Source organism: Heterodontus francisci, chromosome 27 (assembly GCF_036365525.1).
Source record: "Heterodontus francisci isolate sHetFra1 chromosome 27, sHetFra1.hap1, whole genome shotgun sequence".
Classification (NCBI taxonomy): Eukaryota; Metazoa; Chordata; class Chondrichthyes; order Heterodontiformes; family Heterodontidae; genus Heterodontus; species Heterodontus francisci.
The window spans coordinates 52,029,538-52,056,305 of record NC_090397.1 but is presented as its reverse complement, the minus strand read 5'-3'; the positions used below and the strand labels follow the sequence as shown (position 1 = coordinate 52,056,305).

Below are 26,768 nucleotides of genomic sequence, written 5' to 3'. Positions count from 1 at the left end.
ATGCAGAGAGTATGGTTCACCCGGTTAAATGCAGGGAGTATTGTTCACCCGGGTAAATGCAGAGATTATCACACACCTGGGTCAATGCAGAGAGTATGGTTCACCCGGTTAAATGCAGAGAGTATGGTTCACCCGGGTAAATGTAGAGAGTATGGTTCATCCGGGTAAATGCAGAGAGTATGGTTCACCCGGTTAAATGCAGAGAGTATGGTTCACCCGGGTAAATGCAGAGAGTATCACACACCTGGGTAAATGCAGAGAGTATGGTTCACCCGGGTAAATGCAGAGAATATGGTTCACGTAGGTAAATGCAGAGAGTATCAGCACGCGGTTAAATGCAGAGAGTATGGTTCACCCGGGTAAATGCAGAGAATATGGGTCACGCAGGTAAATGTAGAGAGTATCAGCACCCGGTTAAATGCAGAGAGTATGGTTCACCCGGGTAAATGCAGAGAATATGGGTCACGCAGGTAAATGCAGAGAGTATCAGCACCCGGTTAAATGCAGAGAATATGGTTCACCCAGTTAAATGCAGAGAGTATGGTTCACACAGGTAAATGCAGAGAGTATGGTTCACACAGGTAAATGCAGAGAGTATGGTTCACACAGGTAAATGCAGAGAGTATGGTTCACACAGGTAAATGCAGAGAGTATTGCACACATGGGTAAATGCAGAGAGTATGGTTCACCCGGGTAAATGCAGAGAGTATGGTTCACCCGGTTAAATGCAGGGAGTATGGTTCACCCGGGTAAATGCAGAGAGTATCACACACCTGGGTAAATGCAGAGAGTATGGTTCACCCGGTTAAATGCAGAGAGTATTGTTCACCCGGGTAAATGCAGAGATTATCACACACCTGGGTCAATGCAGAGAGTATGGTTCACCCGGTTAAATGCAGAGAGTATGGTTCACCCGGGTAAATGTAGAGAGTATGGTTCATCCGGGTAAATGCAGAGAGTATCACACACCTGGGTCAATGCAGAGAGTATGGTTCACCCGGTTAAATGCAGAGAGTATGGTTCACCCGGTTAAATGCAGAGAGTATGGTTCACCCGGGTAAATGTAGAGTATGGTTCATCCGGGTAAATGCAGAGAGTATGGTTCACCCGGTTAAATGCAGAGAGTATGGTTCACCCGGGTAAATGCAGAGAGTATCACACACCCGGGTAAATGCAGAGAGTATGGTTCACCCGGGTAAATGCAGAGAGTATGGTTCACCCGGGTAAATGCACAGAGTATTGTTCACCCGGGTAAATGCAGAGAGTATTGCACACCTGGGTAAATGCAGAGAGTATGGTTCACCCGGTTAAATGCAGAGAGTATGGTTCACCCGGTTAAATGCAGAGAGTATGGTTCACCCGGGTAAATGCAGAGAGTATTGCACACCTGGGTAAATGCAGACAGCAACGCATCATAGGAAAATGAAGTGTGGGTTTGACTTCAATTCCATCACTTTGTGTAATTTCTTGATCATTTACCATTTCCTTGTGGCCTCTCTCTCTCCACATTGGGTGGGAGTGACGCCACACTTTACCTTTCTGTGAAGCATGCTTGTCCACTTCCCCTTTGTACTCGTACCCGACGGCAGACTGCAAGAGAGGGCAAAGAGATTGAGCAATTAGGGAAATAATCTAGGGATCACCAGATCTTGATCAACCCAGAAGAAGCAAACATGTCGGAAAAGAAAAAAGGCAACTGACCCAACATTGGTTCCTTTTTCACAGATCAACTGCATATTCTCCCTCATCCCTCATCTCCCCACCCAACTTCTCCACATATCTTTCATCCCCCCCACGCATCATCATCTCCTATCCCTCATCCACCCCCAACCCACCTTCTTCCCCACCCCTCATCCCCCCACCAACCCTCTCCCCCACACCTCATCCCCCCACCCCCTTCTCCCTCTCTCCCTCATCACCCTCACCCACCTTCTCCCCATATCCTTCTTTGCCTTCACCCACCTCTCATCCCCCCACCCACCTTTTCCCCATATCCTTCATGCCCCTCACCTACCTTCTTCCCCACCTCTCATCCCCCCTACCGACCTTCTCCCCATCCCTCATTCCCCCCACCCACCTTCTCCCCATATCCCTTAACTTCTCCTTTCTCTAGAAACACATTTTTGTCCCTTGACTCAAAATTCTCTCTGATAACAATCAAGTGAAGTGTATTGGAATATTTTATTATGTTAAAGCTGCTATATAAATGCAAGTTGTTGTTATTTATACTCCCTCTAAACTATCCCATCAAACACTCCAAGGGCAAGTACAGCACAGGTTAGATACAGAGTAAAGCTCCCTCTACATTTCCCCATCAAACACTCCCAGGGCAGATACATGCTGGGTTATATACAGAGTAAAGCTCCCTCTACATTTCCCCATCAAACACTCCCAGGGCAGATACATGCTGGGTTATATACAGAGTAAAGCTCCCTCTACATTTCCCCATCAAACACTCCCAGGGCAGATACATGCTGGGTTATATACAGAGTAAAGCTCCCTCTACATTTCCCCATCAAACACTCCCAGGGCAGATACAGCACGGGTTAGATACCGAGTAAAGCTTCCTCTACACTGTCCCCACCAAACACTCCCAGGGCAGATACAGCACGGGTTAGATATAGAGTAAAGCTCCCTCCACAGTGCCCTATTGGATATCGAGTAAAACTGCCTCATAACTGTTTTAACAAGCAGAATTAAACCAAACATCAGCTGAGACCTGTGTGACCTTCTATCTCTCACCAAACAAGCCTCTACGGCCAGTATGTGCTGCTGAAGTCTGCTGACAGCTGGAGTGAGTGAGAGAATGCAATCTGACAACTGAGTCACCCCGACAGCAGTCAGAGACTGGAGATCCCTCCCCCCCCATTCCTCTGTGAGGATATTCCCGATGGTTGGGGAGTCCAGAACCAGAGGTCACAGTCTCAGGATACGGGGTATGACACTTAGAAACAAGATGAGGAGAAATTTCTTCACTCAGAGGGTGGTGAACCTGTGGAATTCTCTACCGCAGAAGGCAGTGGAGGCCAAGTCATTAAATATATTCAAGAAGGAGATATTTCTTAATGACAAAGGAATCAAGGGATATGGGGAGAAAGCGGGAACAGGGTACTGAATTAGACGATCTGCCATGATCTTTTTTGAATGGCGGAGCAGGCCAGAAGGGCCGAATGGCCTACTCCTGCTCCTATTTTCTAATTTTCTATGATTGGACTTCAGGTCCCGCAGGTGAAACGTCAGTAGCTGACTCACTGTCCCCTCTATTCTGCCGTCACATTGGATCTGAACCCTCGAGACGCCAACAATGGCTGCAAAGTCCATTTTCTCCCTTACCTTGTCCGTCCGATCTTTTTGTACTCCGTACTTCCCACCAAATCCCTTGGCTGCATCAGTCTGTGATGAATGCTTTGCAACATCTGCTACATACTCATTTCCTAAGGCAGACTGGGAGAAGAGGAATACCAGGAATTAGAGCATGCACTTACCATGTCTATCAGTCCCAAGTGACTGCATTCTGCTGGCCCTGCATAACCCAGGGGTCAGAAGGAACTGCTGCAGTCAAGCTGAGTCCTGGTGAAACTACAGCCAGTGTGGACAGTTAACACAGCCACTCAATCACGCCCTGTTCACCTGTCGCCCCCGGTTCCCCCACCACTCCCTGTTCACCCCAAATGTTATTGCTCGGAGTGATGGGAAGTGTACAATATGCCCGCTGGTTTTGTCCTGGCATTTTCCTCTTCTAGGGTGCTTCCTCTCCTGTTCTAGCATGCATTTTATTCTAGTTCTGGCATGCTGCTACTCCCGTTACAGCACATTCTGCAATTGCAAACAGTTCAATGTATGAAGCTCATGGTTCAACTTTTCACATCTAATGGCATGAAAGGAAATTTTGGAACACAGTAAGCTGGAATGACCAATTACCTTGTCCATACGATCCTTCTGGACCCCAAACTTGCCACCATAACCATATGACGCTTTTGCTCCCTCCTCCAGCTCCTTCTTCTTTATGGTTTCGTGATCTTTTGAGACGTTCTGCCTCAGTTCATGGACGCTGAAAAAAGGACAGGATCCCATTATTCTAGAGTGGGGCAGTGTTTTGTTGGGATATGTGATCATCATATGACTTTGGATGTTTCGTAGGTGTTAGAGAGCGAACGACAGGCAGCAGACCAGACCTACCCTTATCCCTCAGAGAAAGAACCAAGCCTAGGAGGTGAAAACGTCCATTACACTCTACTGACCCCACCAGACAGAAAGAAGGCTTTCATCCCCTCTGTCTGGGTGGAATATTAGCCCATGTCCCAGTTTTCTTAGTACTATATGTGTCTCTGTGGCTACAGGAATATTAAAGAGAGGTTTAGAGATACAGCACTGAAACAGGCCCTTCGGCCCACCGAGTCTGTGCCAACCATCAACCACCCGTTTACACTATTCCTATACTAATTCCATATTCCTACCACATCCCCACCTGTCCCTATATTATCCCTACCACCTACCTATACTAGGGGCAATTTCTAATGGCCAATTTACCTATCAACCTGCAAGTCTTTGGCATGTGGGAGGAAACCGGAGCACCCGGAGGAAACTCACGCAGACACAGGGAGAACTTGCAAACTCCACACAGGCAGTACCCGGAATTGAACCCGGGTCGCTGGAGCTGTGAGGCTGCGGTGCTAACCACTGCGCCACTGTGCCGCCCTCTGGGAATGACACCTCTGTACAAGGAAATACTTTACATCTATCCCAAATTCAACATTCATCCCCTGACCCTGGATTGTCTTGTTCTGGTGCCCCATCTTTTAAAGATTTGCACATGGGATGTGTGGGTGAAGCTGGAAGGTGGCATCCTTAGTTCTGTTCAGAAGCTGGTGGTGAGCTCCTTCTTCAGAAAGCAGTTGTTTTCATAGGGCGTTAAGAGTCAACGATGTAGTGTGGAACTGGAGTCATGGTGGAGGTGGCAGGTTCACTTCCCTGAAGCACCTGGTGTGTCTTGAAACTGGTTGACTTTCTCCATTATAAACGCTCTACCTTGCCTTTTTCCTCCCCAAATCTGAACAGCCCAAGCTAATCTCGACTTGACTCAAAGCTGTTTCCTCTGACCAAGGGGGTCAGCTTCACTAGCAGGCTGTGCAGGGCCTCTTGGGCCTAGTAATGGGCATATTCAGGGTCCTAACCTGGGTAAGATGATTAAAGGAAAGACCATCTGAATTGCTTCACACATGAGGCAATCTTCAACTAAAAGAAATAAAAAATGAACTTGCACTTATTTGGCACTTTTCAATTCCTCAGGATGTCCTAAAATACTTCACGGCTAATGCATTACTTTGAAATGCACTGTTGTTATGTAGGCAAATGCAGTAACCAATTTGTACACAAGGTTGAACCAGCAGAAATGAAATATATGACCAGAGAATCTATTTTTCTGGCATTGGTTGAGGGAGGAATGTTGCACAGGACACAAGAAGCTCTTCTCTGAATAGCGCCATAGGATTTCCAAGTCCATCTGCACAGGAAGGTGGTGTCACAGTTCAATATCTCAGCCATAAACAGATGTGGTATTATTTTACTCCTAGAGGGCACTGTCGGGGGAGGCCAGGCACAACAGTCATTCTCAGCATTTTAGTCAACCTCAGGAGGTAGGGGTGTGGAAATTGGGTCATTCACAGGACAAGAAGTGACTGCAATTTTTCTTTTCAGTGAGCAGATTTTGGATCAATAAAGGTGCCACAAAAACTGTGATCTGCAATCTTGTCGGAGAGCCCGGAAGTTTCCCTTCTCGGCCCAGACGTGACGCGCTTTCTTCAGATGCCCTAATTTGGCCTCTTTCAGGAGCTGCTCACGACATCCTCGCCTGCAGTCGACACAGCGACAGCTTGTCCTCCCCACCCCCATTAAGGAAACCACAGAAATGAACTAAAAAGAGGAAACTTGGAGATTACACAGCAGTAAGAACAAGAACACAAACAAGCCACTGGCTGCAGACAATGTCCAACTGATCAATGGATATTGGCTGATCTATTGACAATTTTCCTGTTCACCCACCCAGTCCTGCTAAATTCTGCTTTGGACTAGACAGTCCAGAAACATTTAGAAGGTCAAACCAAACCTAAAAAAATCCCTCCCATTTACTGGACTTCCTTTGCAGCAACACTGAAAAAGCTCAACATTATCCAGGATAGAGCAGTTTGCTGATCGGTACCCCTGCCACTGGACTCAGTATCCACCCCTTTCACCACCAACACACTATGACTGCAGTGTGTATAATCTACAGGATTCACTGCAGCAACTCACCGAGGCTACTTCAGCACCTCCCTCCCCTGTGACCTTTACCACTGAGAAGACAAGAACAGCATTCTTATGTGAACACTATCACCTCCAAGTTCCCTCCAAGTCACAGACTATCCTGCCTTTGGCATATATTGCAGTTCCTTCATGCCACTGGCTCAACATCCTGCAATTCTCTACCTACTACAATTGTGGGGTGAGGAGGGGGCAATCTCTGGCAGTACCATCATGCCCAATGTAGTCTCTCCTGCTGCGATACTTCCTAGTAGCCACAGTGTCAGTGCATACCTCAGTATCTGTAGTTTCTCCGAATACCTACTTGATGTGCTGGGGCCGGCCAGACCCATCGACGGACTTCGCTCCCCATCGCTGTTCCTGTTCTGAAATGTCATTCTGAAACAGTAGAAAATTGGAACCACAATCAATAGCACAATTATCTTCAGGGGGTACAGAGCCAGCCTTTGACTCAGGGTAGTATTCCTGTTTAAGTCAGAAGGTACGAGGTTAAAACACTGCTCCAGACAGTCCAGCAAGTGGAGACCGGAGCTCCAGCTCGGAATTCTGGGTTAATATCTAGTGAGCTACTCACCTCGGAGGGGCAGTACGAAGGGATCGCCGCACTGTTGGAGGGGTAGTACTGAGGGAGCGCCGCACTGTTGGAGGGGCAGTACTGAGTGAGCGCCGCACTGTTGGAGGGGCAGTACTGAGGGAGCGCCGCACTGTTGGAGGGGCAGTACTGAGGGAGCGCTGCACTGTTGGATGGGCAGTACTGAGTGAGCGCCGCACTGTTGGAGGGGCAGTACTGAGGGAGCGCCGCACTGTTGGAGGGGCAGTACTGAGGGAGCGCCGCACTGTTGGAGGGGCAGTACTGAGTGAGCGCCGCACTGTTGGAGGGGCAGTACTGAGTGAGCGCCGCACTGTTGGAGGGGCAGTACTGAGTGAGCGCCGCACTGTTGGAGGGGCAGTACTGAGGGAGCGCTGCACTGTTGGATGGGCAGTACTGAGTGAGCGCCGCACTGTTGGAGGGGCAGTACTGAGTGAGCGCCGCACTGTTGGAGGGGCAGTACTGAGGGAGCGCCGCACTGTTGGAGGGGCAGTACTGAGGGAGCGCTGCACTGTTGGATGGGCAGTACTGAGTGAGCGCCGCACTGTTGGAGGGGCAGTACTGAGGGAGCGCCTCACTGTTGGAGGGGCAGTACTGAGTGAGCGCCGCACTGTTGGAGGGGCAGTACTGAGGGAGCGCTGCACTGTTGGAGGGGCAGTACTGAGGGAGCGCCGCAATGTTGGAGGGGCAGTACTGAGGGAGCGCGGCACTGTTGGATGGGCAGTACTGAGGGAGCGCCTCACTGTTGGAGGGGCAGTACTGAGGGAGCACCACGCTGTTGGAGGGGGAGTACTGAGGGAGCGCCGCACTGTTGGAGGGGCAGTACTGAGGGAGCGCCGCACTGTTGGAGGGGCAGTACTGAGGGAGCGCCGCACTGTTGGAGGGGCAGTACTGAGGGAGCGCCGCACTGTTGGAGGGGCAGTACTGAGGGAGCGCCGCACCGTTGGAGGGGCAGTACTGAGGGAGCGCCGCACTGTTGGAGGGGCAGTACTGAGGGATCGCCGCACTGTTGGAGGGGCAGTACTGAGGGATCGCCTCACTGTTGGAGGGGCAGTACTGAGGGAGCGCCACACTGTTGGAGGGGCAGTACTGAGGGAGCGCCGCACTGTTGGAGGGGCAGTACTGAGGGAGCGCCGCACTGTTGGAGGGGCAGTACTGAGGGAGCGCCGCACTGTTGGATGGGCCGTACTGAGGGAGCGCCTCACTGTTGGAGGAGCAGCACTGAGGGAGCGCCTCACTGTTGGAGGGGCAGTACTGAGGGAGCGCTGCACTGTTGGAGGGGCAGTACTGAGGGAGCGCCGCACTGTTGGAGGGGCAGTACTGAGGGAGCGCCGCACTGTTGGAGGGGCAGTACTGAGGGAGCGCCGCACTGTTGGAGGGGCAGTACTGAGGGAGCGCCGCACTGTTGGAGGGGCAGTACTGAGGGAGCGCCACACTGTCATAAGAGTCATCCTTCACATGTTAAACCGATGTCATATCTGTCTCTTGGGATGAACACGTTTCAGGAAGACAGAGAGATCTCCAGGTGTACCAGAAATACTCCTCCCTCCCTCACCACCACTGGCCTTTAATCCTATTGTTATTGGGTGATCTTGCTATGTGGAAAATGGCTGGCATGTTGACATCCTATGACCTAACCCAGGACAACTGGGTAAGCTGTAGGCTTGCTACAATTAACCTCAGCACTCTTGGCTAGAAACATTCAGTCAGGGTTTCTACTCATTGACTCTACTAAAAACGAAGTGGCTGTCTCCTAATCAGGCTCAGCAGTGACGCCCTACATGGCTGAATAATCTAGAAAAACACACTATCTAATCTCACACAACAATGACCATTTGAACAAAGTACTGCGGCTAAGCTGGCATCAGTGTCCTTCATCCATAATGTCCTTTAGGAAAGGAAATCTGCCATCCGTTACCCGGTCATGTGACTCCAAACCCACAGCAATGTGGTTGACTCTCAACTGCCCTCTGAAATGGCCTAGCAAGCCACTCAGTCGTACCAAACTACTGCAGAAAAGTCAAAAAAGAATAAAACTGGACGGACCTCATTTTTAGGTATGGCTGCTGTTGCTCCTGGCATGCTTTCCTACACTCCCCATCGAACGAGGGTTGGTCCCCTGGCTTAATGATAATGGTAGAGGGATATGCTGGGCCACGAGGTTACAGATTGTGGGTGAATATAATTCTGCTGCTGCTGATGGCCCCAAAGCGCCTCATGGAATGCCAGTTTTGAGCTGCCAGATCAGTTCTGAGTCTATCCCGTTTAGCACAATGGTAGTGTCAGACACTACAATGGATGGGACTTCGTCTCCACAAGAACCGTGCAATGGTCTCTCCTACCAATACAGATGCATTTGCAACAGGTGGATTGGTGAAAACAAGGTCTAGTAGGTTTTTCCCTCATGTTGGTTCTCTCACCACCTGCCGCAGGCCCAGTCTGGCAGATATGTCTTTCAGGACTCTTCCAGTAGTGGTGCTACCAATGAAGTCCTCCACCCAGAGTACATTCTGTGCCCTTTCCACCCTCAGTGCTCCTTCCAAGTGCTGTTCAACATGGAGAAGCACTGATTCATTAGCTGAGGGATGTCAGTAGGTGGTAATTAGCAGGAGGTTTCCTTGCCCATGTTTTACCTGATGCCATGACACTTGGGTTCCAGAGTCAATGTTGAGGACTCCCAGGGCCACTCCCTTCTGACTATACACCATGGTGCCACCACCTCTGGTAGGTCTGACCTACCGGTGGGAATTGACATACCCAGGATGGATGAGTCTGGGGCACTGGCTGTAAGGTATGATTCTGTGAGTATGACTATGTCAGCTGTTGCTTGACTACTTTGTGGGACAGCTTTCCCAATTTTGGCACAAACCCCCAAATGTTAGTCGATTAGTTAAATGCAGAGTCGACTGGGCAGGGTCTGCCTTTGTTGTTTCTGGTGCCAAGGTTGATGCCGGATGTTCCGCCCGGTTGTATTCCTATTTGACTTTCCAAGAAGCTCGACACCAACCAGGACAAAGCAGCCCGCTTGATTGACACTCCATCCACCACCTTAAACATTCACTCCCTCCACCACCATCACACAGTGGCAGCAGTGTGTACCATCTACAAGATGCACTGCTGCAACTCGCCAAGGCTCCTTAGACAGCACCTTCCAAATCCGCGACTTCTACCACCTAGAAGAACAAGGGCAGCAATTGCATGGAACCACCACCACCTGCAAGTTCCCCTCCAAGTCACGCACTATCCTGACTTGGAATTCTATTGCCGTTCCTTCACTGTTGCTGGGTCAAAATCCGAGAACTCCCTTCCTAACAGCACTGTGGGTGTACCTACACCACATGAACTGCAGCGGGTCAAGAAGGCAGCTCACCACCACCTTCTCAAGGGCAATTAGGGATGGACAATAAATGCTGACCTTGCCAGGATCATTCACGTCCCAAGAACGAATTTTAAAAAACGCATTGAGACAGTCCCAGCAAAGCCTTCAGGGCGGGCAAGGAAGGAAAGAAGGTAGACGCTGGGGGCTGAATTTTTGCAACAGAAGCAGGAACAGCTGGGTTTGTTTTTGGGTCAGAAACCTGCCTCAAAGCTGGGATGTTGTGGGGCCGTGGGAGAGATCGAAGGGGGTTGGGTAGGCGGGGGCAGGGATAGGAAGTGGGGGCAGAGAGAGGAAGAGGGCAGAGATAGAAAGTGGGGCAGAGAGAGAGAGAGCAGAGAGGGTAGAGAGGAAGATGAAAATGGCAGAGACAGAGGCAGAGAGAAGGGCTAGTGTGGGGGTGGAAGAAGGGGATGGATTGTGAGCTGCAGTGACTGGTCTCAGTATAGTCTGGTGATGTCTGGCTGCACCTCTGTTTAGTCGAGCGGAAGCCAGGACAGCGCAGTCGAGGGAGAGACAAACTGATACAGAGCAGCAACACTGGGCAGAAAGGGAAGTGCAACTTGACCACACTTCCTGTTTCTCGGGCTGATGATGCATATTTTAAGATCAGAGTCATTGCTTGTGCTATCTGTGTTATATTCTTTATATTTTCTCTTTAGTAGGTTTATTAATTAACACAATCGACCTGCAGGGCTGCATGTGGTCTCAAAATAAGTGGTATGGTAGTGCGGTGGTTAGTTTACTGCACTAATAATCTAGAGAACATGAGTTCAAATTCCTCCAGGGCAGTTTGAGAATTTGAATTCAACTTTTCTTAAATCTGGAACAAAAAGTAGGATCAATAAGTGACCATGAAGCTATCTGAATATCATAAAAACCCAACTGGTTCACTAATGTCCTTTAGGGAATAAAACCTGCCACCCTTACCTGATCTGAGCTTATCTGTAACTCCAGTGAATTCAGCTAATTCGACTCACTCCACATAATATCAAGAATCAACTTAGTGCACTGGGCACAGCAAAAGCTATGTGCCCCAATAACATCCCGACTGTAGCGCTGAAGACTTGTGCTACAGAAGTAGCCGCACACCTAATCAAGCTGTTCCAGTACAGCTACAACACTCAGCTCCAGACCTCATTACAGCCTTGATCCAAACATGGACAGGCTAGCTGAATTGCAAAGGTGAGGTGAGAGTGACTACCCTTGATATCAAGAGCATTCGACCATATGTAGTAAGAAGGAACCCGAGCAAAATTGAAGTCAATGGGAATCGGGAAAACTCTACACTGGTTGGAGTCATACCTAGCACAAAGGAAGCTGGTTGTGGTTGTTGGAGGCCAATATTTTCAGCCCCAGGACATCACTACAGGAGTTCCTCAGGGTAGCGTCTCAGGCCCAATGATCTTCAGCTGCTTCATCAATGTCCTTCACTCCATCATAAGGTCAGAAGTGGGGATGTTCGCTGATGATTGTACAACGTTCAGTACCATATGTATCTCCTCAGATAATGAAGCACTCTGCGCCTGCATACAGCAAGACCTGGACAACTTTCAGACTAGGACCAATAAGTCACAAGTAACATTCATGCCAAACAATGACCATCTCCAGCAATAGAGAATCTAACCATCTCCCCTTGACATTCAATAGCATTACCATTACTGAACCCCCACCATCAACATCCTGGGAGTTACCATTAACCAGAAACTGGACCAGCCATATAAACAATGTGGCTACAAGAACAGGCCAGAAGCTGGGAATTCTGTGATGACTCACCTCCTGACTCCCCAAAGACTATCCACCATCTACAAGGCACAAGTCAGGAGTGTGATAGAATACTCTAAACTTGCGTAGATGGGTGCAGCTCCAACAACACTCAAGAAGCTCAATGCCATCCAAGACAAAGCTGCCCGCTTTGGCACCCCATCCACCACCTTAATCATTCATTCCCTCCAGCACCAGTGCCCAGTGACATCAGTGTGTACCATCTACAAGATGCACAGCAGCAACTCACCAAGGCTCCTTCAACAGCACCTTCCAAATCTGCGACCTCTACCACCTAGAAGGACAAGGGTAGCAGAAGCATGGGAACACCCGACTTGCGACTTCCCCTGCAAGTGACACTCTATTCTGACTTGGAACTATATCGCCGTTTCTTCACTGTCGCTGGGTCAAAATCCTGGAACTCCCTTCCTAACAGCACTGTGGGTATACCTACACCACATGGACTGCAGCAGTTCAAGAAGGCAGCTCATCGCCACCTTCTCAAGGGCAACTAGGGATGGGGAATAAATACTGGCCTTGCCAGTGATGCCCACATCTCATGACCGAATAAAAAAAGACCTACACCAACATAGTTGACTTTTAACTGCCCTGTGAAGTGGACTAGCAAACCACTCAGTTGTATCAAAAACCTTACGAGTGGTTCAAGGAGAAGGCTCAACACCACCTTCTCAAAGTAACTAGATGATCAATAAATAGCAGCCTTTCCAGTGATACCCACACCCCAAGAATGAATTTTTATAGAGCTTTGTGCATCCCATTTCCAGAAAGTGAGATTCCAGATCCCACATGCAGTGGGAGGAGATTGACCACCCTGTCCAGTGAAGGAGTGGAATGGAGGGAAGTCACTTCATAAAGCTGCTCTTGTACATTTCCTAGTGGCTGGAGTTAGCACAGAATTGGAAAATGCTGGTGAGCATTTTTTCTGCTGTTGGACAATCCCCTGATGATTTATGATAACGAGCTAGGGGAGGGGGAACAACTGACAATGAGAAAGAGGAAAACATTTTAAGAAAACAATAGGATCAGATGAAATCTGGAAAAAATATCCAGTTTAAAATCTGGAAGAGATGATTCCAGCCATAGGACACCAGCTCAAATCTGAGAATTTCACTTATAGTGTCTAGCACGCTGGGTATATTGATGCCAATTGCCCGACTGCAGCAGAAATCCATCAGTTCACTATGCATGCCCACATTTGGAGCACAGACACAAAACATCCACACACATACTCAGCCCATCAGTAAATGCATAGGGTGAAGTAAGTGAAGGGTTGCAGAAGGTATTTAAGGGTGGCCAGTAAATGCTGACCTTGCCAGCAACAACCCTATTTCATGAATAAATTCAAAAAAAATGCTACTCAACCCTTTGCCAATCTTCTCATGTCAGGTGAGTGGACTTTCTCATCTGCCATTTGATTGCTTTTATCTTTTTCAATTTACTCCTCCAAGTTTACCAGCTGTCCTTACCAGGGTGCAGCTCTCCAGATGTCCACTGTCATCCAGTGCCTTGTCCAAATGGCCTTTTTCAATGTATGAGCCAAGGCAATCAGTGTAGACATACTATTCCACCATAGGGAGCCATGGCCATTCCTCGCTGTACCCCAACTTATATGCACACACAAGAACTTCCAGCAGGGATAACGATGAGGAGCAGGAATTATCCCGAGTGCAGGGGAAGTCAATGATTCAGCGTGGGATCCTCCTGGTCTGCATGACTCAGTTTCTGATTGGATAAATCAACTGAACTACTGGGGAAGTCTCAACATAGAAATTACATTGGATGTTGATAGAAAATCCAGACTGGACAGGAAACGGGATGGAGTCATTTTTTCTGAACATTGTACAAATGGTAACTGAAACTGGTTTGGGTCTATCAGTCTAAATTCTCTAACCCAGACCCGGAGGATTCAATAGCAGAACTTGAAACCCAGAAACACAAAGGATAAAGAACATAGTCACTCAGTGCAGTCCAGCATGTGAGTCTCACATTCAGAGAATATTCTAGGTCAACTTAAAAGTAGGAATTTGATTGGACAGAAAAGGATTACTCACAACAAAGTCCGGATCTGTTTCCCAATCGTCTCCATCCTTTTCCACTTCTACTTTGACATTATGTCCTACTGCAGATTTCCACATCTCTGAGAGCCAAAAGGAAGATGTTTTAATGCACAAAGCAACGTCAATTTGAAACAGCCTATTTGGTTTGTCCCATAGCCCATGTACATTCTACATTATCAAGGACACTACCCCATCCATTTAATATACTGAGGGTAAGTTCTGCAGAAGTACTCATAAACACCTTTTAGGTAGTGCAGGACATGAGTTCTCCACTTACAAAGATTTTACACTCAATTTGCATCCCAGTATTGTTGTTAACATTGTTGTTAACAGTTTTATATTGACTGGGTGTTATCAGTGAATATACAACAATCACACCCAGATCCATCATTACCTTTGTCATCAGATAGCCCTTCATCACATAGTTGCATCATAGTCCAAGGTCCATGGCCCTCCTTTTATAATCAATATTAAAATTCATCCACCATTAAATAGGCATCTAGCTTTGAATGTTATTGCCACAGTTTTAGGGGTCTTTACACTAGATATTTTCTCAGGTCCAGCAACACCCATAAGCAGACCTCATGCCCCTTATGATCTGTATTGTAAATTTTTCTGCCCAGAAGCTAGACAAATGACAGCATAGGAACATAGGACTTAGGAGCAGGAGTAGGCTATTCAGCCCTTCGAGCCTACTCTGTCATTCAATAAGATCATGGCTGATCTGGTTGTGGTCTCAACTCCACTTTCCTGTCTGCCCCCCATAACCCTTGACACCCTTGCCTATCAAAAATCTATCTAACTCAGCCTTGACCCATGCATCCCAAGATAGAACCCTTAGCTCCTTATGACAGCAATTGCATGGGTCATATAGCATCACACAAACTTTCCTCTCCTCAGACTTCCTGTTGGATAAACTGCAATTGTGTACAATTGCACACCCTTACCCTGAATAAACAGTGACCCTCTACAGTTACAGTGAGTGACCCTTACCTTATACAAACAGAGAGTCTGTACAGTTGCACAATGAGTGACCCTTACCTTGCTGGTGAATGATTCTGCCTATCTGTCACAAGCTTTCCTGCCTCTCTCAGGCTTACCAATATTAATATGGTCAGTAGCACTAACAAGATTCCCCTTTTGTTCCTCCTAGGCTGTAAAACCTTCTCCCACTCTCAGCACTTCATCCTCCCCCATTTTTACCATTGAATCCATGATTCATTGCACCAGCTCCAACTCATTCTTCCCAACTAAATCCTATGAATCATTTGCCCCATCCTGCTCACATCTTCCTACAGAAACACATGACTCCCCATCACAGCTTGGGCTGATAAGTGGCAAGTAACATTCGCGCCACACAAGTGCCAGGCAATGACCATCTCCAACAAGAGACAGTCTAACCATCTCTCCTTGATGTTCAATGGCATTACCATCACTGAATCCTCCACGATCAACATCCTTGACCATTGACCAGAAACTGAACTGGACCAGCCACATAAATACTGTAGCCATAAGAACAGTTCAGAGGCTAGGAATTCTGCGGTGAGTAACTCACCTCCTGACTCCCAAAGCCTGTCCACCATCAACAAGGAACAAGTCAGGAGTCTGATGGAATACTCTCCACTTGCCTGGATGAGTGCAGCTCCAACAACACTCAAGAAGCTCGACATCTTCCAGGACAAAGCAGCCCGTTTGATTGGCACCCCATCCACCACCTTCAACATTCACTCCCTCCACCACTGACACACAGTGGCAGCAGTGTGTACTATTTTTACTGCAGCAACTCACCCAGGCTCCTTAGACAGCACCTTCCAAACCAGCGACCTCTACCACCTAGAAGGACAAGAGCAGCAGATGCGTGGGAACACCACCACTTGCAAGTTCCTCTCTAAGCCACACACCATCTTGACTTGGAACTATATTGCCGTTCCTTCACTGTTGCTGGGTCAAAATCCTAGAACTCCCTTCCTAACAGCATTGTAGGTAGACCTACACCCCAAGGACTGCAACGGTTCAAGAAGGCAGCTCACCACCATTTTCTCAAGGGCAGTTAGGGATGGACAATAATTGCTGGCCTTAGCAGCGATGCCCACATCCCATGAACGAATAAAAAACAGCATCTCACTGCACGGATTCATAGAATCATAGGACGTTTAAGGCACAGAAAGAGGCCACTTGATTCTGTGAAACTCCCTCCATCTTCCCTTCCTTCTACAAGCCAGAGGCTTTTCAAGACTGATTATGGGTTCACCTAACTGCCACTTCCTGGTGCACCTCATCTGCAGGCCTCCTCTTTCCACCTCTGCATTGTGAGCCTACGCTTCCTGATTGAAACAAAGGCCATGATTTATTCAATATATTTACTTTTGCTCTTAGCTCCTGCTTCTGTTCCACTCAGATTTCTTTTCTTCACCTAAATCTCTGCGCAAAACTGAAAAATATTGCTGAAGTTCAGGGCTGATTCATTGTTAAACTCCAAACTGAACTGCAACCTTTCAAGGAAAATTCTCACCCTAGCAGAAACAGCAACCCACCCTGACGCTGTGCTTTTCCTCCCACAGAATGTGAACATTTTAAAAACTAAATACTACTCAACAGCAGGGACTATGATTCAAGATCATTTAACACCCCCTCCTCTCCTCCTATGCTGAGTAGGTGTAAACAGAGGCAGCCTTTCTAGTTCCATGTCTCATTACTTCAGTGAGAAAGACTCCTGTCACCTGTTTTATTAATTGGCTTGTTTATTTTAACTCATTGTGCGTTTTTATTTGAGTTTAACAATTGCTTTTTACACAGACAGTATCATGGGGTCTTTTACTCTGTACATTACACAAAACAAGAACTGATTATCACAGGAGGAAAAGTCTAGTCACAAATTAATATATTTGTCTAATCATTCATTCATTCTCCCCGCATGTTGATGTTGCTGGCAAGGCTAGCGTTTATTGACCATGTGTAATTGCCCCACCTTCTTGAACCTCTGCAGTCTGTGTGGTGAAGGTGCTCCCAAGGGTGCTGTTAGGTCGGGATCAGAGTGGTTTGGTACAATTGAGTGGTTTTCTAGGCCATTTCAGAGGGCAGTTAAGAGAGAAGTAAGTGCTAAAAGGGTCCTGCTTCGTGTTGTAAGATGATTAATTTGGCCTCTTTTCAGTGTGACCCCCAGGTGTCTTGGCCTCACCTGGTTAGAATGTTGATTAGGCCCGTTTCAGATTGAGAGCAGGATGAGGGAAGACTGACACCCCTTCCTCTACTTTGTTCCTCATAAACACGGCCTGCTCTCTGAAGTTAGTGTCAGAAAAACTGATACTCTTCTCCTGCCCAGATTTTATATTGATCTTTGAAAGTGGCAGTTGAGAGACTGATTAGCAAAGCATATGGAATTTTGGCCTTTATACATAGAGGTATAGCATACAAAAGCAGGGAAGTTATGCTGAACCTTTATAAAAACTCTGGTTAGGCCCCAACTAGAGCATTGCGTCCAGTTCTGGTAACCACACTTTCGGGAGGATGTGAGGGTCCTTGAGAGGGTGTAGAGGAGATTTAACAAAATGGTTCCAAGGTTGGGGGAGTTTTAGTTACAAACTTAGATTGGAAAAGCTGGGGTTGTTATCCTTGGAGCAAAAGAAGATTGATAGATTTGACAGAGGTGTACAAGATTTTGACAGACTTAGGAAAGGTAAACAATGAAAAACTGTTCCGATTAACTGATGGTACAAGGACTAGCGGACACAGATTGAAGGTTTTGGGCAAGAGATGTAGGGAAGATCTGAGGAAGACCTTTTTTTTACACAACGAGTGGTAATGACCCGGAACTTGCTGCCCACGAGGGTGGTGGAAGCGGAGACAATCAATGATTTCAAAAGGAATTTGGATGGGCACTTGAAGGAAATAAACTTGCAGGGCTATGGGGATTAAGTGAGGGAGGGGGACTGACTGGATTGCTCTGCAGAGAGCAGGCAGGGACTCAATGGGCTGAATGGCCTCCTTCTGTGCCATAAATGACTCTATGACTATGACTCTATGAGCAGCCCAAACCCAAAATGTCAGGTCTAAAACATCCAAAGGGTCAGATCAGAAACCCCTTCACTTTCTGAGCAATAGGTAAAAGGACTAACCTCTCATGTCTCTCTTCATAGCAGTAAATCTGGTAACACCCCAGTGAATCTGCACTGCACCTTTTCCATTTTTTTCATATCCTTCCTATAATGCAGTGCCAAAAGTGTCACTCACTCCCTGGTATCTGTTATTTTACATATAATGCCCTTGAACCCCTCGATTAGATTCCAGCCTGTAACTTGGTCCTGAGTATCTGTTGTTCTATATGTAAAATTTCCAAACACCGCAATTAGATTCTAGCCTACAGCTCAATCCCGATATCGGTTAAGTTATGTAGGCCCCCACCTGCCAAGTATGAGGCACATTGGTTTTGTCATGAACACTGATTTTTAGCTGTTGCTGGAGTGAGGAAAAGACTTGTTAAGCAGATCAGCCTTGGCTAGGAAAAAACATTTACATACTAACAGACATCAAAGGTGAGGAAGCGCATTCCAGGGCCTGAAAAGGAGGATACAATCCACAAAGGCCAGGACTGGTTAGACCACCTGGTCACATGACCAACTGTCTATTCTAGGGTTTTCTTTTGAACTGGCCACAGAGAGCTTCAACTCAGAAAGAGTGTTTGCTCCTGGACTGAGAAGATCTCTCCTGTCTGCTCCCATCTCTTTCTCACAAGCCTCTGAATCCACTAAAGACACATGAAACCCAAGAGAGAAAAGTCTCCTACAGTGAACAAGGTTTAAGAAGAATACTGGGTCCCAATGAAATGCAAGATCTACCTACAATCAAGGACTCTACAGTGAGCTCGAGAACCGTAACAAAAACTCTTCAGATATTGCCTCAAATTTTTCCACTTTATTTTTCTTCTGCTCTGTTCTGTCTCACCAAGGGAGAGCTAAAAGCACGGTGTATTTAAAATTAAACCCTGTTACGGTAAGACCAGGTGAAGGCTGAAAGGGACCCCTAGACACCCTTCTCACCTGGTCGTAACAGTTATTTTATCTATAAACCACCCGAACCCCTCAATTAGATTCCAGCCTGTAATTCAGTCTCTCTTTGGATAACCATTTTCACCATGGGTGTCTAACCCCTACCAAGTGGCCTGTGGGTTCTCCACTTCTTCCTTGAACTGAGGCCCAACCAGTCACTACTCCACTCTTCCACTTGGCTGAACTTGTTCTCACATTGAACAACTTCTCCTTTGGCTCCACTCACTTCCTCCAAATTAAATGTGTTGTTATGGAAACCCTTATGGGTCTTAGCTATGCCTGCCTTTTCATGCAATAGGAAGAACGCTTTTATTCCAGTCCTACTCAGCTCCCCTCCCTCACCTCTTTTTCCACGACATTTTCCTGCTCTCAACCCTTTCATCAACTTTGCTTCCAATTTCCACCCTTCTCTTGCCTTCACATGGTCCATCTTTGACTTTTCCCTTTCCTTCCTCGCCTTCTTTGTCTCCATTTCTGGGGCTAGGTTATTGACCAATAGCCACTGTAAGCCCACTGACTCCCACAGTTACTCAGTTTATACTTCCTTCCACCCTACTTCCTGTAAAGGCTCTGTTCCATTTTCCTAGTTTCTCTGTCACATCGGTTCTGATGATGCAACCTTCCATCCTAGCACTTCCGATATGTCTTCCTTTTTGCTCAACCAAGGATTCCCCTCTACTGTAGTTGACAGGGCCCTCAACCATGTCCATTCCATTTCCTGCAATTCTGCTCTCAACCCTTCCCCTCCCTCCCAGAACCATGATTGGGTTCCCTTTATCCTCACCTTCCACCCCACCAGACTTCTCATTCAGTGAGAATCCTCCGCCATTTCTGCCTGCTCCAGCATGATGCTATGATCGAACACATCTTTCCCTCTCCTTCTCTTTCAGCATTCTGAACAGACTGTTTGCTCTTTGACACCCTGGTCCACTCCTCAGTCACTCCTAACAGCCTCTCCCCTTCCCACAGTACCTTCCCATGCAAGTGCTACACCTACCCTTTTACCTCCTTCCTTCTCTCCAAGGCCCCAAACACTCCTTCCAGGTGAAACAGTGATTTACTTGTATATCTTTCAATTTACTATACAGTATTCGCTGCTCACAATGCAGTCTCCTCTACACTGGGGAGACCAAAGGCAGATTGGGTGATCGCTTCGCGGAACACCTCTACTCAGTCTGCAAGCATGACCCTGAGCTTCTAGTCACCTGTCATTTTAATTCTCTGTTCCACTCCAACTCTGACGTCTCTGTCCTTGGCCTCCTACATGCTTCTAATGAAGCTCAATGTAAGCTTGAGCAACAGCACCTCATCTTCTGATTAGGCACTTTAAAGCCTTCCAGACTCAGCCGTGAGGTCAATCACCAGGTCATAACCATGACTCTCATTTTTCTGACAGTGGGTGCTGGTAATGATTTTGCTGTTACCATTTACCATTCCTCTAGACCCATCTTTTGGTCTTATCCCATTACCATCTCATTTTGCCTTGCATCATCATCCCGTTTGTCACTTGCCTTACACTCTATCACCTATTTTGTTCTTTTCCCCTCCTCCTGCCTCTTTCACTTGCTTAAAACCTATTACATGTCTAACTTCTTCCAGTTCTGGTGAAAAGTCACTGATCTGAAACGTTCTCAGTTTTGCTCTTCACAGATGCTGCCGGAGCTGCTGAGTAATTTCTGCATTTTCTCTTTTTAATTCAGATTTTCAGCATCTGCAGTATTTTTCATTTGCTCGGGGATCTGTTACTTATATAAACCAACTGGAGCCCTCGATTAGATTCCAGTCTGCAACTTACCCCTGGGTATGTCATTCTATATATCAACGCTCGGAACCCCTCGACTAAATTCGATTTTGTAACTCGCTCCTGGGTCTCTGTTATTCTAGATATAAACCATCCGAATCCCTCGGTAAGATTCCAGCTTATTCCAGATAAATATCACTGAGACGATCACAAGTCTCAGGAAATGTTCTTTACCTCTTTCGGGGAGAGATGGGAGTTGAGATCTGGAGATAGGGAAATCTCCGGTCAGACCCTGAAGGGGGAAAGCCAGAATGTGTAGAGATTGCCCAACAGTGACCGATGTCTCTCTGTTGTGAATTAGTAACTCTGGGACAGGGCTCAGTCCCTCCTGGGAGAGTTTAGAAAGTTAGCAGAAAGTTTGGAGAAGTTTGGGAAACGTTCTTACCGGCCGCAGGGGGGGTCCGGGGCTGCTTCTGGGTCCCAGGACGATTCGGTGCTTCTTCTTCTCAAGAGGCTGAGCTGAAGATCGCGGGGACGCGCTTCGACTTTCACCAGGAAGGGGCGCGCCCGCGTGCGCGTACACACTGCAGGCAACAACCCCAAAAAATCATTTTCGGAGAGTAGAAACCGAAAATGGTGGAAACACTCAGCAAGTCATTGATCTAAATCATTCACTCTGTTTCTCTCCCTTTTCACAGATGTTGTCAGACCTGCGAAGTATTTCCAGTATTCTCTGTGTTTAGCTCAGATTTCCAGCAACTGCACGATTTTGCTTTTGTATAAGTTTAAGGGAGCGTGTGCATGTCAGGCGCGCTCTGGTCCCAAACTTTTAATTGTAGCTGGGAACTGTTCCCACTGGGATCCCAGACCCAGATCAGAACCTGGACAGGATCCAGAACCAAATCAGATCCTAGATCCCGATCCAAACCCAAGCCCACGTAGGGCAGGTCATACGGTGGCTGTCGCTCACCTATTACTCTCGGAGATCTCGGGCAGAGCTAGTGCAATGGAGCGGGACTCTGTAGTCATAAAGTACCATGTGAGTGGCCTCCAAGTGCCCAGTACTCATTGGGAACTGGGGTTGTTGGCAAGACCCAGATCAGATAATGACAGTGATCCCTGACTGAATCCCATCAAGCTGCCAAATCCTTACCAACAACCTTAAAAAATTACCCAGTGCCCAACAGCCAGCTGGCAATCCTCGACTGACAACTGGTGCCCTACACTCCTAATCCTACGAGTGATGACGGGGGATAACCTCATTATTCAGCATCTCCAGCCCACTTATTAACAAGAGCCCACATATGGGCAAGGAGGTCATCAGTATGGCCCCTCAAGTTAGCTCTCCCTTTGCCAGCAAACACAGCCTCGTCCCACCTTTGCCCCTTCCCCTCCCCCCACCCCCCCTAGCCAAGGTTAATGCTCCCCAAGGTGCAAGCTCACTGCTCCATTATGAGGGGGCCAATGGAATCATCTAAATCACTGGTTTACCTATTCTCCTATCATCCACCCTTTGTAAACTTCAACTCTTTACAATGACCACTGGCCATCCTAACTCTCACCAAATCCCATTCACCCAATAGCTCTGTGCTTGCTGACCTACATTGGCTCCTAATACAGCAACACCTCAACTTTAAAATTCTAATCCTTGTGTTCAAATCCCTCCTTTTCTCTATAACACCCTGCAGCCCTTCAAGCCTTTGAGACCTCTTTACTCCTCCAATTCTGGCCTCTTGTGCATCCCCAGTTTTAATTATGCCACAGTTGGCAGCCAGGCCCTCTGCTATTTAGGCCCTAAGCTCTGGAATTCCCTCCCGAAAACTCTCCTCCTTTAAGATGGTCCTTAAAACCTACCACTTGCACCAAGTTTTTGGTCACCTGTCCGAATGCTGCCTTATGTGGTTGTCAAATTTAGTTTCATAATGCTCCTCTAAAGCACGGTGAGATGTTTTACTGCATAAAAGCCACTAAATAAATGCAAGTTGTTTCATAGGATTTTCATGGAAAGATGGAATGCAATCCCCTGAACACCAGGAAAAATCCTGGAAGTGCAGGAAATAACATTTACCTTATTCGGTCATCATTAAACTAATGGTGCTCCTGCCATCAAACAAGCACACAGAGCAACTATACTCCCAGAGACAAGCAGAGACAGGCTGCATACTTCCAGTAGGACACTCCCTCGCAGTGGTGCCCAGACATGTAGACTGAAGATATATGTCACAATCTGTACAGAGCCCAGAAAGAGCAACAGAACAGCACAGGATGCATCCAGGGAAGCATGAGAGTGAGGAAGACTCTGAAGGAGGGGGGACTGTTGAGTTGGAGGAGGAGAGGAGCATGAGGCGTAGTGGAAGTGGAAATATGGGAGGGAGGGTGTGTGTGAAGAGGAGGGTGAGGAAGTGATGGGAAGGTGAGCCCATTCTAAGGGAGGGGACAAATGCAACTGTAACGATTAAAAAAAAGAATCTTAGATTAAGAATATAAAGGAAAATGGGCGAGCTGGGCTTGACCAGACCCGAATCCTTTGTTGCCAAGTGAGCAGTGAATGCAAAGGCTGAGACTCATCAGTTTGATTTCAAAAATATTTTATTCCAAGCCGTACATGAATGTTTTGGTCATTGATGTTGCTCCAGCTCCCCCTCCCCCACCGTCCCCTCTGCTGCTTCCCATACCAGCCCTGTCGACAGCTTCCCGACGCCAATAACCAGGGCCAACTCGCTTCACCCACAGGCATGAGGAAAAGGACAGCAAACAACACTGAAGGAGCTCAACCACCAGCAGTCATCTCCCCCACCACAACAGGAGCCACTAGCTGTCATTTACCCATCCTGCCCGGCACAGGGACAAACTGCTCTTGATTTGCATAATATAAATAGACAATCTATTAAATTAAATGGGATCACTAATGATGAGCATTGGCCTCTAATTCACTGCACTAGTACAAATTTCCCTCAGTCGTGGAAATATTTATATATATTTTATTTATAAAAAATTATGATTTAAACTCCTTGTGATTTCACAAACTGTTATAACGTTTCTCATTAAAAATACAACAATTGTTTCCTCCCCCAACTTTCATTGGTTTAATACAGCCCATATTATGACCCCCATTTCATAACATGGCTGCACTGCTCACGAGACCAGTAACTGGCCATCCCCACATTCGAGATAACTCTCAGGATTGGGGCAGTGTCGGGATCAGGATAGCGCCTGGGATTGACTTCTCTCTTTGGTATCTGGGGCTAGTACTCCCCTCTCTAGTTTGGACCACTAGCTGGTCATGACAGCCACCTCAGGTGAGCTGTGCCAGTGAAGGTCAGGGTCAATCCCGGGGCATTCCAATTTATTGTCACTGTGCTACACCAGGAGTACATTTACCCAGGGGGCACTCAGTCTCTCCTATTAAACATCCATCCTCTCTCCTCTCTGCAACAGAAAACGTTGACAATTCACATTCACCTCACAGCCATCCAGCCCCAACCCACTACAGTAGCAGCACCCCTAGGGACGGTGAAGTTTCTTATTTCCACCCCCCCTCGATGGAAAGAGCAAAGAAAAGCCTTTTGTCATTGAGCCCTGGTCATTACTACCCCAGGCACAGCAGCAGCTGGCAGCAGGCACCCTATCTGAGCTAATCGATAACCTGGCATTTCACTCATGGGGAGAGCTAGTGATCAATCCACTGCCACCCCGTCACCCTTTCTCGCTACTACAATCCACAGCCCTGGCCATAATCTCCAGTCTCACCTGCCCCATACTCCCAGGTAGGGAGGGGGTTGGACGTTATGTTTTTAGGGACCAGAAAGATTCCAAAGATAAGCTGCAAAATCATGAGGAGTTTAAATGAACAAAGTGTAAACATGTAGTAGGAAGGCACTCAATCAGCTGACAGGCAGCAGCCCTGGGACTACACCCCAGGTCAATGCGAACTAGCTGAAAATGGTAAAAACATTTGGATAGTGTGTCCAGTGCACCTGAACCAAAGTGAAGCACCCACCTGACAGCAGAACCGTCTTCTCTGTCATACCCTGACCTGCTGTGTTATTGCCAGCATTTTTGTAAATCTATGTGTTTAACTAAGAGCTGCGAACTCCCTCTTGTCTGCACTACAAGCCTGCTGGAAAGGATCCCAGTTTGGCTTTTTGTCACCACCACCAGCTTCATCCTTTCCTTTCCTGTACAATGAGATTTGAATTATTGTGGAGCATTTTATGTATTATATTTATGGCATGGGTTGGGTCTCTTCCCCTTGAAGTGGATTATCTCATTGTCGTGCAGCCAACAGTCATGTTATTTGTAGCACTCCACCACCATCTGCTGGAGTATAATCAGTATTGCAGATCACTTTTAGCATCACTAAATGACTGCAATTATAGCAAAACCAAGTGCAGGAATGTGTGTAGAATTGGTAAAAACTATTGTGCTTTATCAGAGGGCTATTCCTTCCTTGAGAAAGGTAAGAGGGTAAACGCGTTAATTTGCACATCCACATGGCTGATACGTACAGGAGGAGATCAGAGCATACGGCAGCAGTCACACCCTCCTGAATGTCTGACTTCTGACATCCTTAAATGATCTGTGCCCTAAGATGAGCTGATGTGATCTAACCCTGCCAGTTACCATCTAGGATGAGCCCCAAAATCAGATCCCCTCCAGTATGTAAAGTGTCAACACTGTCACCCAACAATCAAAAGCAGTAAACAAAAAACCCCAAGCAAAAGCAATGCTCTGCAAACAGGATTAAACATTCACGGAGGAAAATCTTATTGAAGGCAAAATGAATCGTCAGGTACAGATAAAGCTGGTGCTCCCAGGATGAAGTGCTGCTCTTGGACTCCAGCAGCTCACTGTCCGCAAGTGCCATCCAGCCCTCAGCACCAAGTTTTCTGAAGGTTAGAGGTTCCCTGTGAAGCACAGGAGAAACAGCACATGCAGCGCAATGAAATACAAGGCAAACACCAACTTGGTCCGAGATCGGGTGTGCAGCAGAGAACAAAATGACCTCACTCTGGAACCCCTCCGAGTCTAAATGAAAAAAAAATAAACACAAAAGATTAGAATTGGAATCGTCACAACACACAAAGAATGAGGTCAGCAGAAGCTGTAACATAGTCTTATACCGGGGGGAGAGAGGGAGGGGTGTGTTATACTGGGGGGAGAAGGAGGGAGGGGTGTGTTATACAAGGGGGAAGGAGGGAGGGGTGTGTTATACCGGGGAGAGAGAGGGAGGGGTGTGTTATACTGGGGGGAGAAGGAGGGAGGGGTGTGTTATACTGGGGGGAGAAGGAGGGAGGGGTGTGTTATACTGGGGGGAGAAGGAGGGAGGGGTGTGTTATACAAGGGGGAAGGAGGGAGGGGTGTGTTATACCGGGGAGAGAGAGGGAGGGGTGTGTTATACCGGGGAGAGAGAGGGAGGGGTGTGTTATACCGGGGAGAGAGAGGGAGGGGTGTGTTATACCGGGGAGAGAGAGGGAGGGGTGTGTTATACCGGGGAGAGAGAGGGAGGGGTGTGTTATACCGGGGAGAGAGAGGGAGGGGTGTGTTATACCGGGGAGAGAGAGGGAGGGGTGTGTTATACCTGGGAGAGAGAGGGAGGGGTGTGTTATACCTGGGAGAGAGAGGGAGGGGTGTGTTATACCGGGGAGAGAGAGGGAGGGGTGTGTTATACCGGGGAGAGAGAGGGAGGGGTGTGTTATACCGGGGAGAGAGAGGGAGGGGTGTGTTATACCGGGAGAGAGAGGGAGGGGTGTGTTATACCGGGGAGAGAGAGGGAGGGGTGTGTTATACCGGGGAGAGAGAGGGAGGGGTGTGTTATACCTGGGAGAGAGAGGGAGGGGTGTGTTATACCGGGGAGAGAGAGGGAGGGGTGTGT

At 47.6% G+C, this 26,768-nt stretch overlaps 2 protein-coding genes across 3 annotated transcripts in view; both read right to left on the bottom strand.

Annotated features, from left to right (window-relative positions):
• Nucleotides 1–21,575, bottom strand: part of hcls1 (hematopoietic cell-specific Lyn substrate 1) — a 51,459-nt gene extending 29,884 nt beyond the window's left edge. The window contains exons 1-6 of one of the 2 annotated variants that reach the window (XM_068059348.1): nt 21,339–21,575; nt 14,102–14,187; nt 6,605–6,678; nt 3,922–4,051; nt 3,334–3,444; nt 1,536–1,590 (exon numbers count right to left, since the gene is read on the bottom strand). In XM_068059348.1, coding sequence (XP_067915449.1) covers nt 1,536–1,590; nt 3,334–3,444; nt 3,922–4,051; nt 6,605–6,678; nt 14,102–14,185 — 454 coding nt within the window. In that variant the 5' untranslated portion in view covers nt 14,186–14,187; nt 21,339–21,575. Of the gene's footprint in view, nt 1–1,535; nt 1,591–3,333; nt 3,445–3,921; nt 4,052–6,604; nt 6,679–14,101; nt 14,188–20,947; nt 21,053–21,338 lie in introns of those variants that run through there. The other variant, XM_068059349.1, reaches the window with a different exon arrangement.
• Nucleotides 21,576–23,492: 1,917 nt separating this feature from the next.
• The window catches only part of LOC137384820 (golgin subfamily B member 1-like), an 87,356-nt gene continuing 84,080 nt past the window's right edge, over nt 23,493–26,768 (bottom strand). Inside the window, exon 23 of the mRNA XM_068059345.1 lies at nt 23,493–25,921. Coding sequence (XP_067915446.1) covers nt 25,790–25,921 — 132 coding nt within the window. The 3' untranslated portion in view covers nt 23,493–25,789. The remainder of the gene's footprint in view (nt 25,922–26,768) is intronic.